This window comes from Pelodiscus sinensis, chromosome 3 (assembly GCF_049634645.1).
Source record: "Pelodiscus sinensis isolate JC-2024 chromosome 3, ASM4963464v1, whole genome shotgun sequence".
Classification (NCBI taxonomy): Eukaryota; Metazoa; Chordata; order Testudines; family Trionychidae; genus Pelodiscus; species Pelodiscus sinensis.
The window spans coordinates 11,062,587-11,078,904 of NC_134713.1; the positions used below are offsets into that span (position 1 = coordinate 11,062,587).

The following is a 16,318-nucleotide window of genomic DNA, read 5'->3' on the forward strand; positions in this document are numbered from 1 at the left end:
TGGACTGGCCCTTCATGCTGCCTCACGTAGCATAAGTGTCAGAAAACAAGAGCTGATTACAAAACGTAACAAACTGATTCCAATTGCACTCTCAGATAATGCACTAAAGTCATATTGTTTTGACTTAGTGGAAACAAACCTTGATATTAGTTAATGTTCTTTATAAACAGCCAGCCACCCCAAACTCATCTGAAATCTGCATGTCACAGAATATGCAGAACTGAGTTCTTAGAGAGGAACAATCCACAGAAGAGCTCCCACTAATGCGAGTGGGACAGATTGAAGACCTACAATGACCATTTAAAAAAAAATCTTCGACTTCAATTTTGCAGTTTTGAGATTCAATCTATAAGAGATTATTGTAACTGTTTTTCATAAACGGCATACAAATTGTAGGGACTATCTCTGACCTTTCAAGGTAAGTTTAATAGTAATGTTTTTTAGTCTCCATAAATTTTTGGGTGTCACTTGCTAGGAAAAACCAGGGGAAATAGCCAATCCATATGAAAACAATAATCATGTAATATTTATTGTCTGGGATTGAAATGTTTCAAATATTCAAAGCAATAAAACGTCAGGAAAAGCTAGACTTCCTGATGTAAAAAAGGCCATAAATTTCTCCTTTCATAAGACACAAGAAGGGGGAAAAATCAATGTGATATTTTATGTGAAAGCAAGAAAGAAAAAAAACTTAAATCTAAGTTAAAGCAGTATAAAGCCCCCAGAGGGCACAATCGACTTACCTTTGGGAGTCTGAAGGAAGCAAGTGGCAGCCAAGTGCACAATTCTTGTATAATAAAATATAAGGAAATTTCAAATACAATTTCAGTAAGCAATGAGATATTTCTGTAGTGTCCAAATCTGACAACTCCTTTCGAAATATGAGTGCTGTAAAAATACCTGCTTCGGTGCACAAACCGGGAACTTAGTCTCAGTCTTTTGGTATCTTTGCTTTTCAAACAACATTTTATTAGATACTTTGAAAATAATAAAATACACTTACGTATTCAAATATGCCTTTTCCATACCATACAGAGAACTTGATTTTTTTTCCATTCAAGAAGTGGGCTCTTTTTAAAAGCTCTAAACAATGGTACTAAGCTCAAGGCAAATGAAAACAAAAAAAGAGTAAATAAATCAATACTTTACTGTCAAGTTTAACTCTGCAAATACAGGTCAAGTTAAATATATTCCATGTATTGCAGACAGGATAAACCAAAATGATTTTCCCAAAACTGGATAGTTTTGTTGCATTTATGCAAAATCAGGGCTAGTTTGTGTGTTTTGGTCCTCTAGAAATATGGGGTATTTATTTTTAATTTCCTAAGTCTCCCCCACATACTTGTGAATCAAATAGTAACCATATTCTTCTTTACTCTTCAGGCGATTCTTGCCTTGTCTCTTAGACTACCAGAAAAATCCAGGAAGATGCAAACAACTCAGACAACACATTGCAAATCCACAATAGAGAATGCATAAAACATACATCAGCAAATTAACAATTCATAAAATATCAGGCACATACCCAATCTCAACTTGCTAAAATGCACATACAAATTGCAATGGCAAAAACCAAAAAGGTTCGGAATTTCCACAAGTATTCAAAAGTTTGCCAGGTTACCCACAATCTATTTTACCATAACATGGCGGATTACAACCTGCCCTATCGCCTTGTGTCTCCAGACAGTCATGTCCCATCATGATGAACAGCCTTCCTCCCTCTTTCTCAGCTATGATGGTAGTACGCACTGGCCCAATAAAGGCCCAGGGCACATTAAGGTAGGCACTGTACATACACACAGTAAAAGAGAGTCCAGCAGCACCATAAAGCTTACAATCTGATCCCTCAAGGATGGTGAATTGAAGCACAGAGAAGCTAAGTGATTTGCCAAAGATTACATAGGAAGTCTGTGGCAGAGCTGGGAACTGGTCAGAGTCCCAGCCCAATGCCTTAACCATGGTCTTTACACATAGCTCCCTCTTTCTGCCAGAGAGATCCTGACATGTTCTTACCTATAATTCTTTCCAGGAGGTGGTTGGCAAGTCCATTCTTCCTTGGATATTTTTGAAGGAGGCAAGACCTATTTCTCCTTTTAGGATCTCTGTGGAGCATCTATACTCCTGAGGCAGAAGATACCTCTCCATTTGTTTCCTGACCATCCAGTGGCCCTCTGTTTTCTTCCTATTTCTAGGAAGGTTTGCTCCAGAGAAGATTCATGGTGGCTTTCTTTGGGACACAGCAGCTGAGCAGGGCTATCAAGCGTAGATCACTGCTCCTGCTCCCGTAGCATAATAATGCAAGGAGCAATGCAACGTGGAATCTGTTGCAGAATCTCAGTTTTCTTCTAGGATGAACTAAGTTCATAACCCCTATAGCTGCAAACAATAGTCATTATCCACAACATGGGACAAAGCCCCAGATGTTGCAAAATAGGCTGGAAGCAGTGTTAAAGAGTTGTACAGCTGGGAAACTAAGGAGAATTAAGTCCCACGGAAGTATAAAGTCACATCCACCAGTGCCCTGCAGGGGTCAGGTAAAAGATGACAATGACCCTCCTCCCTCGTGCAAAAAAAAGCTCAATGGTGCCGAAAACCTAAACTGACTTGCAAAAACTGGTGCAATGCATGTGTGTGTGGTCTAGACAAAAAAATGGGGCATACTGAAAATTCAGGAGCGGCATAACATTAAAAATATTCCAAAACTTAGATCTGTGTTGAGTTTAACATTCAAATACATGCAGGGTGACACAAGGAACCTATCATGTCTCCTCAATAAAAAAAAACTCTGTTCACTTGAAGCTGCAGCAAGAGGAGTCCACATAGCACAAAATTCAGCCTTTTCAACTGCAGCAACCAGGGTGGCTTGTCCTATAGTCACAGGGCCCTATTAATGGCATCTGTGCTCTATGTGGACCTTCTTTCTGATGGACATGTGGTAGCCACAGAGCTGCTGTTTGTCCAGTTTTCTATTTTGACTCACCATCTTAGTTCACCACACATTAGCCATCATTTGATTCCAGGGTTCAGAAGAAATCATATCAGCACAAGAAATGTAACAATCTCTAGGGGTTTTTATTTTGCGGATTACTTGTGGAAATGAGAGTTAATAATGCACTTGGATAATTACCTCTTCCCTTCCAAAATCCTCCTTGCCACTCAGATGTCTTTCATTTCTTCCCCTGATGTGCTGGGAGCTGCTGCGTGATGGTGAACAGCACCTGCATTTCACCTCAGAGGTGGCTGTGTAAGCAAATGAAGTGATTCCTGCATAAAGTCCATGTTAATTTAGGTTTGCAAAGTGATTTAGAACTTATTTCTGTGATTAAAGTCTGGTTTCAGCTTTGCTGCTTTTGCTGAATTGGAACTTCAGTCGTGATTTGCAACACCTTTGCTGTTACAGTCCCAGGGTTCTCTCTAGCAAAGATTGTCAAAATCAGGTGAAGTACACCAAGCTACATGGTGAATTTGCAGTGTGAACATAAGAATAGGGTGAAACCACCAAACACATTCATATTTGTCAATTAATCTGCCTGTGAAGTCACCCAGGTTTTCTCTACTTGTAGTTTTACTAGCCCATTTTTTGCCCCGTCTAGAACACAGCAGGTTTTTAAAAATTGTACGATTGTTGCCTGCCATCTGACCCTGGCCAGCTCTCATACACTAGGCATAGGCAGGTTGTGTTCATATCTGGACAAGCAATTGTGGGGAGGACAATCGGGTAATGGAGGAAGTGGTGTTGATTAAATAATTTGCCATCTTCTGTCAGAGATTGGCAGCATGATTTTAAGGGACTGAATACTGCAGGAGCAGCCATCTCTTTGATGACGAATAATGCCTCTGTCCTTACAAGCTGTGATTATTACAGAGCCTGTGGCATTTATTAGGAGAGAAAGGATTTTACCTACTGTGTCCTGGACAATTTCCAAACTGAGTAATTACATTCCTCCTGCCCAATTTGCCTCGAAGCTCCAGCAGGATACTGTATTTGCCACCTCAAGTCCTCAGTGACTGGGCTGAGCTGTGCACAATTAAGACATCTGTGGTATTTTCACTATGCAGAAATGAAGGGTGTCCCAGAGGCCTTGGAAGATCCTGGTTCAATTCCCTGCATTCCCCCAGGTTTCTTCTGTGATCTTAGGCAAGTAACTTAGGGCCAGATCTTTACCTTTATTGAATGGCCTAAAGAAACAGGCAGACACTTTCGTGGGATTTTCAAAAGCGGCCTAGTGGTGCTTAACTCCCATTGATTTCAGTGGGGAAAGGCTCCGGTCGAAGGGAGCTGCAAGAGTCTTTCCCAACTGCAGGGGAAGACTTTGGTAGTGGGGAAAGGCTCTGGCAACAGGGAGCTCCTATTTGCAGAGAGCTGCTGGAGTCTTTCCCTGTTATTACCCCCCTGCCAGAGACTTTCACTGCCACATGTAACTATGTATGGATGCAGCCTGCTTTTCATTGCTACTTGTAGCTATATAGACCCCTCATGCCACCATCAGCATGGACGAGGCCCATGAATCAGTGTTCCATGTAAGATGAGCGCACTTGGGTGGCAGCTCAGGAGAGATTCAAGCGCCACCTGGCTGATTAGAAGAGAACCTACAGCTCTCACAGCCAGCAGCATGTGTTTCTGTTAGTTGGTACCCATCCGCACATGCCTGGGTGCACATAACAAAATTTATTCTGCAAATGGAAGGAAAAAGTTAGAGGGAACATTCCCTATGCTCGACACTTCTTCATACAGTCAGTGAGAAAGTTTGGAACATCTGGACGAAAAGTGTGATATGCGAGATTCTCATCAGTCGAAAGGTTTTCTGTCCAATAGGAATTCCGACGAATTATCAATAAATACAGACAAAAGCTATGAAATGAAAAATAAAACTGTATTATTATAAGCTCAGCTCTTGATTTTCCCCATTTATCTTTCTGGCTGTGATACCTACTTATCCCTTTTATTTAGGAAAAATGATGAATAAATGTATGGGGCTTGATTACCGAGAAAGGCAATTACTGTATTGGCTCCGAGTGCTCTTTAGGGAGTTAAAATGATTCCTAACAATAAAGTATGAAAGTTTCTTTCAAATTTGCAATCATCTGCCTTTATAAAGTTTGGTTCACTTGCCAACATTTCAATTATTTATGAAAGTTTAAGGAACTTATTCTTGCTACTTCACAACGGATTGGATTTTCTTTAAAGCAATGTCATTGTCTTCAAGCACAATAAATAAAGAGTTGCATTAGAAGATTCAGCCTTTAAAATAATAGTAGCTTTTTAAAAAGGCATCTGGCCTTATTTAAACCATCAAATTTACATTCAGTTCCTTCAGGGACGGTTTCATTGCTCAATGCTGGCTTGGTGCCTGTTGAATAAAGCCCAGGATTTAATGCATGCCACCACGTTTCACTAGCTGTATTGCTGTTCAGTACAGATGTACCGTAGGGGTATAAAAAGCCTAAACCTTGGACTCTAAAACAAGAAGATTCACTTATACAACTGTAATAGAATAGGCTTTAACTAGGGGGTAGACCTGTGACATATGTCATACTCTATTTATTCTTTATTTGTAGAAGTGTTTATGAAATATTCTGTGTGACCTAGACAGGAAGTTATAAAATATTTCACAAGATCTGCACATGACTGATGGCAGAATATTAATACAGCAGTAAGATCCCATTTAAAATCAGAGCACGCTGGAAAATAATTCTTTGCAAAGTGATTGTCATTTGACCAGTGGTACAGTATCTGAAAAACACTGCTTGTGTCTGATCCTGCAAAGGGCTAAGCATATCCTCAGAAGTTCAGAGCATCATCAGTCAGTTCACACTGAATTTGGTGGGAGCTACAAAAAGAAGAGTGACAATTCATACTGTGTGTGAAGACCAGATAACCTCCAATTAGAAATGCACTTTGCGTTTAATACCTTTTTTCTATCTAAAGATTTCAAACTGGTTTAAAAATTCAGATGTAACTTTTCCCGTTTCACAGATAGGTCGACTGAGGTATGGAAAGCATAGGAGATTCAGCCACACAGCAACTCGGAAATAGAGCTATGAATAAAACCAATGTTCTCCTACTCCAGCCCTGTTCTTTACTCATTAGTATAATCTTGGCCCTAGGGAAATCAATGGCAAAACTTCCACTGACAGGCTTTTACCCACTGTCGCCACCTTGTTCAGTTAATTTATAGCATGATGACTGATCTACAAATACTGGTTGTAATATTATAAAACCTGTTATGGGACTCAGCATTTACCAATTAAAATAATGTAAAACAAAGTTGTTAATATATGGCATTACATTTGATCATCAGCTACAAATTTTCCTAAGTGATACAAAATCATCCCATGCATTATTGTCTTAATTTTTGTGTAATGTTCCTTTGTTTTCCATGTTGCATAGGAACTTTTATAGAAAAATGGCATCAATGATGCTCACTAACATTGCCATCATTTATGTTAGGGAGGGAATCAGAGAAAGGACTACATAGCGACAGGAAAAATATATAAATGAATATTCCCCAATTCTATGAATATCTAGCCTAGTCCAAGATAGGGAGACATAACCCACCTTGTTTTATTCTAAATTCTGCTCACTGGCTTCTGGAGAGAAGTGAAAAGTTATTATATGGGTTTACTGGGAAAACCCAGATTTTATAAATAATTGCCTGTCAAACTGTTCAAGATAGACAAACATACAGCTGACCAACAAAAACATGATCTGTCATATTTCTGAGAGAAATGTATGTTGAGTCTTCATTCTCTGAGACTTTAAGTAGACCAGTAAAATATAAGCGCCAGAATTTTTCCTTATGCATATTTTAAAACGTATAATATGGAAGAGATACAGCTAAGGAATGAATTTGGATTCCAGTACCCAGTGCCTGAAATGGTTTCTTCTGTCTATATGCTTGCAGATCGAAACCAAATACAATAAATGCTGGTGTCCTTTTAAAAAGTCTGGATGTTTACTGCAAGCATATAATTTTCCATGATTAGGGACGCCAAGAAAAATAGGAATGATGATAAAAAGAAAAGTTTAATCATACATTTCCACAAGCACAGATGGAACATCAGAAAACTTTTTTTCTTTTTTAATATACTGTATTGTACACATTATTTTTAGTCCTTTACATACAGATTATTTCCAGAAGGACTGGCATGTAGCAGGTAAAAAAGGAGGCAGTTTGGATGGCAGTAATATTGGATGCACTGTGATTACATTTACAATGCTTTGCAATTTTTTGATCACAAGGAAGACACACATGTTTTTAGTTTATTTTTTTTTTCACAAGTGGGTCCAGGTACTGTCTAATGAAAATATTTATAAATTATAAGAGTGTATCAGAGGAGTGGTAGAAGTTGAAACCTCACATACTAAGCACAAAGGAAACTGCTTACACTGTATGGAAGTAATACAGTCAGTTGATTTCCCAGGTCTCTTGAGTCTTCCGTCTTTCTTTAAGGTTTACTTTAGTCTTTGAGGCCCTGCCTGTGCTTTGGGACACACTAGCACTGACTTCTGTCCTCATGGGATGCCCTAGGGGCACAAATGGTACACAGTAGTAGCTTCTGATACAGAATGAAGTCCCTAGCCTTTTTGTCTCCTCAAGAATGACTTTAGTTATTTCTATATATGTACACTTTTCATGGGAAGAAGTGAATGTGCTTGTGAGACTATCAAAGACTGGAAGAGCAGAGAAGAGGGGTAAAGGGCAAGCCAGAGATTAAACAAACAAAACAAAACAAGCCCCCAAAATAAACAAAACAAAAGTGGAGCAAGAGGAATTAAAGATAAATAAGGGCCTAGTTTTTCTCCGGTATAGCAGAGCACTTAAGCAGGGCCATAACTTTAAGACTCTGAGTAGCCCCACTGAAGTCAACAAAACAATATGCTTAGTTACTTAGTTTTAAGTACCTTGTGACCTAGGGCCAAAAGGCCTGATTCAGTGATCATTAATATCAATAATAAGACTCCCACTGTCTTCAGGGGAAAGAAGACGAGAAAAGAGATTTCAATATTAAGAATTATAGATTTCAATATAGGTATTCCTTGTGTCTCTCAAATATATTTCTTTTACCTGAAACACTAAGACATGAAGTCATTTATCTGAAGTTTTCTTATCTGAAAAGCCTTATCATTTTCAATGAAAAATCCCTTGTTTGGCTAGATAGAGTATTATTGGTTTAGCATTGTCTAAGAAACTGATCTGAGAGGAATTAAATGCAAAACAATGCAGTTGTACTTTTGAAAACACAGGGAAAACATAATTAATCATCCAAATCTTTGGCATCTTTTTTGCCTTAAACTTGCTTTACAAAACAACACATCTATTAAAAAAATACAGACTTCAAAATAAAAATAAAAATGACACTGCACTTTGGATATGGGGGCTGACAGCAGTAAGCCCATTACAAATTTCAAAATTGTGTGATCTGCATTCTTGTCCACCTACACACTATCCCAAACATCCTGCCATTAATTAGCTTAACATTCCAGCTAGTAAACAAGAATAATGATTGAGGGGGCTGGAAAAGAGACAGTCAGCCAGTAGATAGTCACAACAAACCAGCCCACTCACTGGTACACAGACACACTAGAGCTTGTAATTTTGTTCTCTTCCATGGAGGGGAATAGAAAATCACCTTAATATCACACTGCCTTTCGTGTCGCTGCAGCCACATCCATATTAGCAGGCTAGAAAAGTCATCCCATTTCTGCAATAGACACTCTGTCAAAGAAAGAGAAAATCTGTAATCAATTATCACATCAATACAAACAAGGGAAGGAGGCAGAGAAAGTCAAGGTTTTCTTCCTGTTGTGTAGACTATTCTAGCTGCAATCTTAATAGTGTGCTTAATCTGGTCAGGAAGCTATGAGCAACCACTTTGTCTATTAAAAAATCAGTGTGGTTAACAAGTGGTTAGCGATTCTATTTCAGGAGAGCAACAGATATGCAAAAATATGCCATACTTGTTAACTGCCTTCAAAATATATGGGGACAAAAATATACTATTATGCTGAATCTGTTTGTCCTTTATAACCATGTGTTCTTTATTCAAATAGTTAAAGAATCACTTCTAACCTAAAAATCTTAATAGTCTATAAATTAGTGGCTCATTACAGCTTTTTCAGATTTAATTTATGGTCTGGGCCAAAAGCTATATAAACAGACACTAGTGCATCCTCCCCAAACCAAATTAAACTTAACGGAGTTTTGTACAGTACAGAAAACCTTGATCTCCTGTATAGTCTAGCCTAGGAATTTCCAGTGATAAAGAAATGGGAGATTTAAACAGTAGCTGAGAAAGAATTTTAATAAGTTATAATGCTCTATCTTACTAATATATTTTCTGTATACTTGTAAACATCTCCTGAATTCAGGCAGGAAACTGACTCCTTTACCCCAAAACTGGACACCACAAGTTTTAAGAGGAAGTTAAAATACATATAGTTGAAAACATATTTCTTTATTTGTGATACTAATAACATCTTCAAAATGAAAGAATTTTAAATGATTTTTCCGATGTATGCTGTTGGTTTACTTTACGTTTCTCACTTAGCTTGGGAAATGTATCACTTTGCTTATACCATAGTTCCTACTCAGGTTTACTTTCTGCTTTTTATGTAGACACATATATGTACTGTCATATATGATCAGACTGTCTAGTACAACATCCTATCTTTGGCAGTGCCTCACAAGAAAGGCTAAAATGACCATAGCAGATAATTATGCATAACAAGCATAATGATCCAAGGATCCAAGTGTTGAAGAATATATGTATGTCCACCACACAGAAATATTTTCTCCGCTGAAGTTTTTAAAAGTGGTGGAGACATTTTTACTTTTTTTAGTTTTGGAAAGCTTGGGACAGATTGAGATTGTAAAACAGATATCACTTTGAAATAATAACTTCTCCATGAAGAATAATGCTTATTTTGAAATAGTTATTTTGAAATAGCGGTAGTGTGGATGCTCCACTGTTGCTGTTTTGAAATAACTATTCCCCAGAGTCATTCAGAGTAATTATTCCCCAGTGCTTCCTTGGGCTCTAAGTGAAGGTAGCACGTCCATTTTGAGTGAGCCTGTCTCAGACTAATGTCGAGTTTTCTCTCTAGTGTGGACATGCTATTTTGAAATAGTTATTTTAGAGTTATTTCGAAATAATTTCCAAGTGTAAACATGTCCTTGATGTTTAATTCCCCTTTAGTTGTACTTATCCATTACCACCTTTGTGTCTCTATGGGTATGTCTACACTACAAAGTTAATTCGAACTAACAGACGTTAGTTCAAATTAACTTTGATAGGTGCTACACTAGCGCTCTGCTAGTTCGAACTTAATTCAAACTAGCGGAGCGCTTAATTCGAACTAGGTAAACCTCATTCCACGAGGACTAACGCCTAGTTCGAATTAGCTAGTTCGAATTAAGGGCTGTGTAGCCACTTAATTCGAACTAGTGGGAGGCTAACCCTTCCCAGCTTGCCCTGGTGGCCACTCTGGCCAACACCAGGGAAACTTGTCTGCCTCCCTCCCGGCCCCGGAGCCCTTAAAGGGGCATGGGCTAGCTACACAGGAGCCTGCTCGGGGCCGCAAGAGGCGGGCGCCCGCTTGGTCTAGTGCGGAGATCGTGGACCTCATCGAGGTTTGGGGGGAAGCCTCCAATGTCCACAATCTCCGAACTAGCCACAGGAACGCGGCTGTCTACGGTCGCATGGCTGACAGCCTGGCTGACAGAGGCCACCAGTGGACCCGGGAGCAGGTCCGCTGTAAAATAAAGGACCTGCAGCAGTCCTACTCCCGGGCCTGCCTGCCAGGGGCTGACCCGGAGGCCTGCCCCCACTTTCACGCCCTGGACCGCATCCTGGGGGCTCACGCCGTCCATGCCCCCCGGGTGGTCATCGACCCCGGGGCAGAGGAACCCGTCCTGGACACCGAGGAGGAGGAGCCGGAGGACGCCGCGAGCCAGGAGCCTGCCGGGAGCCTGCCCAGGACCCCCGAAGAACCCCACAGACAACATCTCCTGTGTCGTCCGAGGCCGGGGAGGCCTCCACCTGTGAGTACTATCATGCTCCCCTTATGTGTACGGAGGGGTGGGGGGAAGAGGGAGCCCAAGGACCATGCGCCTGGGCCTTGCCCACCATGGAGCAGCAGCTGGGTGTCATGCAGGGGCCTTGGCCTTGCAGAGGGGGGCTGGGTTTCATCCACCTTTTCCCCAGGGAGAGCTGACCGCTGCTCTTGTTTCACCACAGCCAGCAGGCGTGCCAGGAATGAGGAGGCCTACCAAAGGTGGCACCTCCGGTTCACGGAGCAGCTGCTCCGCAACCAGGAGCACTGGGTCCGGGAGGACCTTCGGCTGCACCAGCGGAGTGTGGATGCGCTGGAGGAGCAGGGCCGTGGCCTCAGAGGCCACCTCCAGACCCTGGTGGACCGGTTCCTGCCTCCTCCTGCTCCAGCCCCTGTGGCTGCCCCAGCTCTCGCTCCTCCTCCCACCCCTGCTGCCCCTGCTCCCTCTGCTGCCCCTGCTCCCTCTCCCGCTTCCTCCACACCCCCCGTCCCTCCTGCCCCACCCTCCACACCCGCTCCCCCCCAAGGCCCCCGCACCTGCAGTGTTGCGAGACGGGAGAGCCAGCCGGACCCCCAAGCCTGAGCTTTCCCTTCCCTTGCCTTCCTCCCCTTCCACCCCCTTCCAGCTCCCTCCTCCCAGGTTTCCCCCTCCCCCCCCCACCCCAGTTATGTAAAATAAAGAGAGGGTTTTTTTGCCAAAACAGGTGTCTTTATTTGACATTAGGAAGGAGGGTTAGGGAGGGGAAAGGGGGGGAGGGTGGAAGAAGGCCCAGTGGGACATGCATGGAGAGTTCAGTCCTCCTCCTCCACCTGGAAGCTCTCCCGCAGGGCTTCCCGGATCCGGACGGCCCCCCCGCTGGGCTTCCCGGATGGCGGCGGTGCGGGGCTGAGCATACTGGCCAGCCAAGCGGTCAGCCTCAGCCATCCAGGCTGGCAGGAAAGCCTCCCCCTTTCTCTCACATAAATTGTGGAGCACACAACATGCTGCCACCACGGGAGGGATGTTGTGCTCGGCGAGGTCGAGGCGGGTGAGGAGGCACCTAAATCGGGCTTTCAGTCGCCCGAAGGCCCCCTCTATCACGATGCGGGCCCTGGTCAGCCTCGCATTGAAGGCCTGGCGGGAGGGGTTGAGGTGCCCCGTGTAGGGCTTCATGAGCCAGGGCTGTAGGGGATAGGCCGCATCCCCCACCAGGCAGATGGGCATGTCCACGTCCCCGACCCTGATGTGGCGGTCGTGGAAGAAGGTTACCCTGCGTGCAGCCTCTGGCACACGGCGGAGTTCCGGTACACCCTGGCGTCGTGTGCCTTGCTGGACCAGCCCACATTAATGTCCGTGAACTGTCCCCGGTGGTCACACACGGCCTGCAGGAGGATGGAGAAGTACCCCTTGCGGTTCACGTACTGGGAGGCCTGGTGTTCCAGGGCATGGATGGGGATGTGCGTCCCGTCGATGCCCCCCCCCCACAGTTGGGGAAGCCGAGGGCGCCGAACCCCCGGATGACAGCGTCCGGGTCGGCGAGGTGGACCACCCTGCGGAGCAGCACCCGGTTGATGGCCTTGACCACCTGCGGGGAGAGACAGCAAAGCGCGAATCAGTGGGGCGCCCGGGTGGCTGGGAGTGCTCGTGCCCTGGCAGTGCCCCGCGCCCCACTCCTAGGAGCAACCCCCCCCGGGCGGCGTGTAATACGGCCGGGAGAGACCGGCCCCTCCGGTGCGGGGCACTTTTGCCTCCTCCCCCCTCGTCCCCCCGTTTTCCCTGGGGCGGCCCATCCCCTCCTTGCAGCCCCCCTCGCTCCCGGCCCAGTGGCTGGCGAGTGCCGTACCTGCATGAGCACCGCTCCGACGGTGGATCTCCCCACACCGAACTGGTTCCCGACGGATCGGTAGCTGTCCAGCGTGGAGAGCTTCCAGAGGGCGATGGCCACACGCTTCTGGAGGGGGATGGCGGGCCTCATGCGAGTGTCCCTTCTGCGCAGAGCAGGGGCGAGCCTCTCGCAGAGCTCCAGGAAGGTGTCCCTCTTCATCCTGAAGTTCTGGGTCCACTGTTGGTCTCCCCAGCGCTCCAGGATGATGCGGTCCCACCAGTCGCTGCTGGTGTCCAGATACCAGATGTGGCGGGGCATGCCGGCGCCCGGGCGCCGCCGCAGCTGCACCATGGCCCCCAGGGTGGCCAGGCGGAGAGGCAGGGGGCTGATGTGCACCAGGTGGAACCAGGCAGCCTCCAGCCATTGCTGGCAGGCTTGCAGCAGCAAGTCCATAAGCTACACCAGAAAGTGCAGGGCGAGCTCTGGCTCCATGTTGCCACCTGCGGCGGCCCCCCCGAAGGGAAGCACCGACACAGACGGGCGCAGACAAAAACGCTTTGCTATCCCTTGGTGAGGTAGGCAAGCAAGCGGAAAAGCTGAGAACTGGCTGTCCAGGTGGGTCCCTTTAAGTACGAGCCTCAGATAGCCTCAGACAGCAGCCACACAAAGCAACTACTGACCTGATGCCCTACCAGAACCTGTTTCAGCCGCCCTTAAATGTGCCCCTGCATCCAATCAGTGGGGACGCGCTAGTTTGAATTAGCAAAACGCTAATTCGAACTAGTTTTTAAGTCGAGATGCGCTAGTTCGAATTAGCTTAGTTCGAATTAACTAATTCGAACTAAGTTAGTTCGAATTAGCGCTGTAGTGTAGACGTACCCTCTGAGTGTTTATATATAAACTCTGAGTTTGTTTCCTAACTAATATGAGAATATTCAATTTTCCCTCTATGGAACAGGATGTTGAATAATGGTGTTAAATGAGTACAAGGGTTAGTCTCGAGTAATTTTTTGATGTAAATGATATGTATGCTGAATTGTAAGTGAATAGGCTTGATTTAACACCAATCAATTTCTATAGAGACACATTTTCAGATACACTGAATATGCAAAAAGAAACCATACAAGCTATTTACTGTAGCACCCTCTATCACACAAGAGAGTATACGGATTGAACAGCATTAAGATATAAAAGAAGAACATTAGTCAATAGGATACACCATCAGCCAGGCCTCAGATAAGGCAATCCTACCACAAAACAAAAAACAATAAGAAAACCCAATACCCTAACATGAAATATACAAAAATAGGTCACACAATTTAATAAAAAGATACAATATACTCCTACAACTATATGCATAAACTCTCAGGGGTGCTGGATCTACTTCTTTCCCAACCCGTTATGGCTGGCAATTTGAAGTCCATGCAAAAATAATGCTTTAGCTCCTTGCCCTCAATATTTTACAGCGTTTATAACCACAGTGACACCCTTTAACACATAAATACAATATATAGGACTACTGTGCAGTTTACACTGTGATAAATGAACATGAGCCGAATGTTGGATTCACATTAAAGATAAATGGTTATATTCTGTCCTGTTATGGAAATGATTTTTCGCTGAAAGGCAGACTCAGGCTTGGCTGAAGTCACCTGGGAAATAATCAAGCTTAACATTTTCCAACATATGCAATGTTATATGGTTCCCTATACCTCAGAAGAAGTCGATTTACAAGCAAGTTTCAGGGGAGGAAAAACAACACCTTCACAAAGAAGGTCATTCCACTAGACTATATTTAGCAAGATGGTATAGTTAGTGTCCGCTATAGTTAGGGCTGTAAATGAGTTTCCTACTATTTAACTCCCTGTTTTCACTCATTCACCCTTGGGCTGAATTTTCCATCCTTTAATCTCTGCCTGAAGTTGAATTTTTCTGGAAAGACTGAACAAAATCCCTTCAGCCGTTTCGGAGTTCAGAGAGACTGAAAACAAAATTTCATCCCCTCCACTGCCTGCCAAAGTGATTTTCATCTATGCACATTTTACTGAATAACGTTTATAAATGAGTGCCACTCATTCTCAGTGGTTTCAAAGCAATTCATCTAAACACTGGTTGTATCTCCAACCTTATCCCAAAAGTGAATGTTTCCAGAAATGGGTCCTTTATAGCAGCTGGGAGCTTGAATCACACCTTTCCATAGGAAGACAACCCTAGTCCTAATATATTAAGACATCAGAACTAAGCATCTAAACACTGTTATGCATAGGAGAGCTATTTTACAGGTTTCTAAAATGTTAGACCTTAAGAGATAAATATTCTATGGCAGCTGTATTCACAGTAGAGGTTGAACCTCTCCAGTCTGGCAGCCTCAGGACCTGATTGGTGCCGAACCAGAGAATTTGCCGGACCATGGGAGGTCAACATTCTCTAGCAGCATTACCAATACTTCCACTGCTTACTGGGTTCTTAGAAGACATTTAGGGGTAAATTAGAGCTAAACAACAGCACAGAACACTGAGAGTCAGGACTGATGCTGTAAACAAACTTAATGGGACCATGGGACACTTGGCCACACCCATGATAAGTGGACGTCCGGCTAATTAATGTTATGCCAGATCATGGATGTTGCCAGACCAGAGAGTGCTGAACTAGAGAAGTTCAACTTGTACTGAATGGTTCTTCAGGCCAGCACAGGTGAAAAACAGCGCCAGCGAGTATATTACAAATTCATTACAATTCTAAAACCATTTTCTTTTTTTAAATAGGGGACAATCTGTGTTGTAACATAAAATAAAGGGTTTGTCTGGATTCTTTTTTATGCCAAGTCTACTTTATATCACTCTGGCAGTAGACAGCAGCCTTGGTGTAAAGGAAGATCTGACCCTTTGTCTTCACTTGTTTGAGATGACTTGTAGAGGCATCCGCCTGGCTTCCCATTTCTAAGGAACATGGCAATCCCAAACTCATGCCAATAAAACCTTAACACTACTACACTGTAGTCTCATGTATCTACTGTATATGTATCCTGGAAAAGAGTCACACCACCGATCTCTCAGGAACAATTACAGCCCTTAATTTATTTAAGCAGAATTATGCTTGTCGATAGCAAAAATATCCCTCTCTAGAACTCCTACTGTTACTCAATATAATTGAGGTCATCTAGTAAATGCAGTTTTTATAAATAGCATGAAATCCCTGGCATTAATTCTTTGTCAGGAGGGGAAAGTGACTCAATTTCTTTCCCTTTGTTTCGATGGGAGAGGGAAGAATTACTGTTTGTCTAGCTACAAAATGGTAGCTGCACATCATTCTTCAGAAAACAAGCTTGGAAAACAGGTATTCACCAAAGGACTTCTTGAATGCTACAAAAAGAACCTCTAATCTTTACTGCCATACATATATTTTTCTTAGGGCAGGTCTACACTACTGGGCAATGTTGACCTAAGATATGTAACTC

General features: G+C 43.4%; 1 protein-coding gene across 6 annotated transcripts in view; it reads right to left on the bottom strand.

Annotated features, from left to right (window-relative positions):
* Positions 1-623: 623 nt before the first annotated feature.
* SUPT3H (SPT3 homolog, SAGA and STAGA complex component) overlaps positions 624-16,318 on the bottom strand; it is a 426,525-nt gene continuing 410,830 nt past the window's right edge. For 5 of the 6 annotated variants that reach the window (XM_075923381.1, XM_006120667.4, XM_006120666.4 and 2 more), the window contains one exon: positions 7,009-8,720. In XM_075923381.1, coding sequence (XP_075779496.1) covers positions 8,548-8,720 — 173 coding nt within the window. In that variant the 3' untranslated portion in view covers positions 7,009-8,547. Of the gene's footprint in view, positions 4,853-7,008; positions 8,721-16,318 lie in introns of those variants that run through there. The other variant, XM_075923378.1, reaches the window with a different exon arrangement.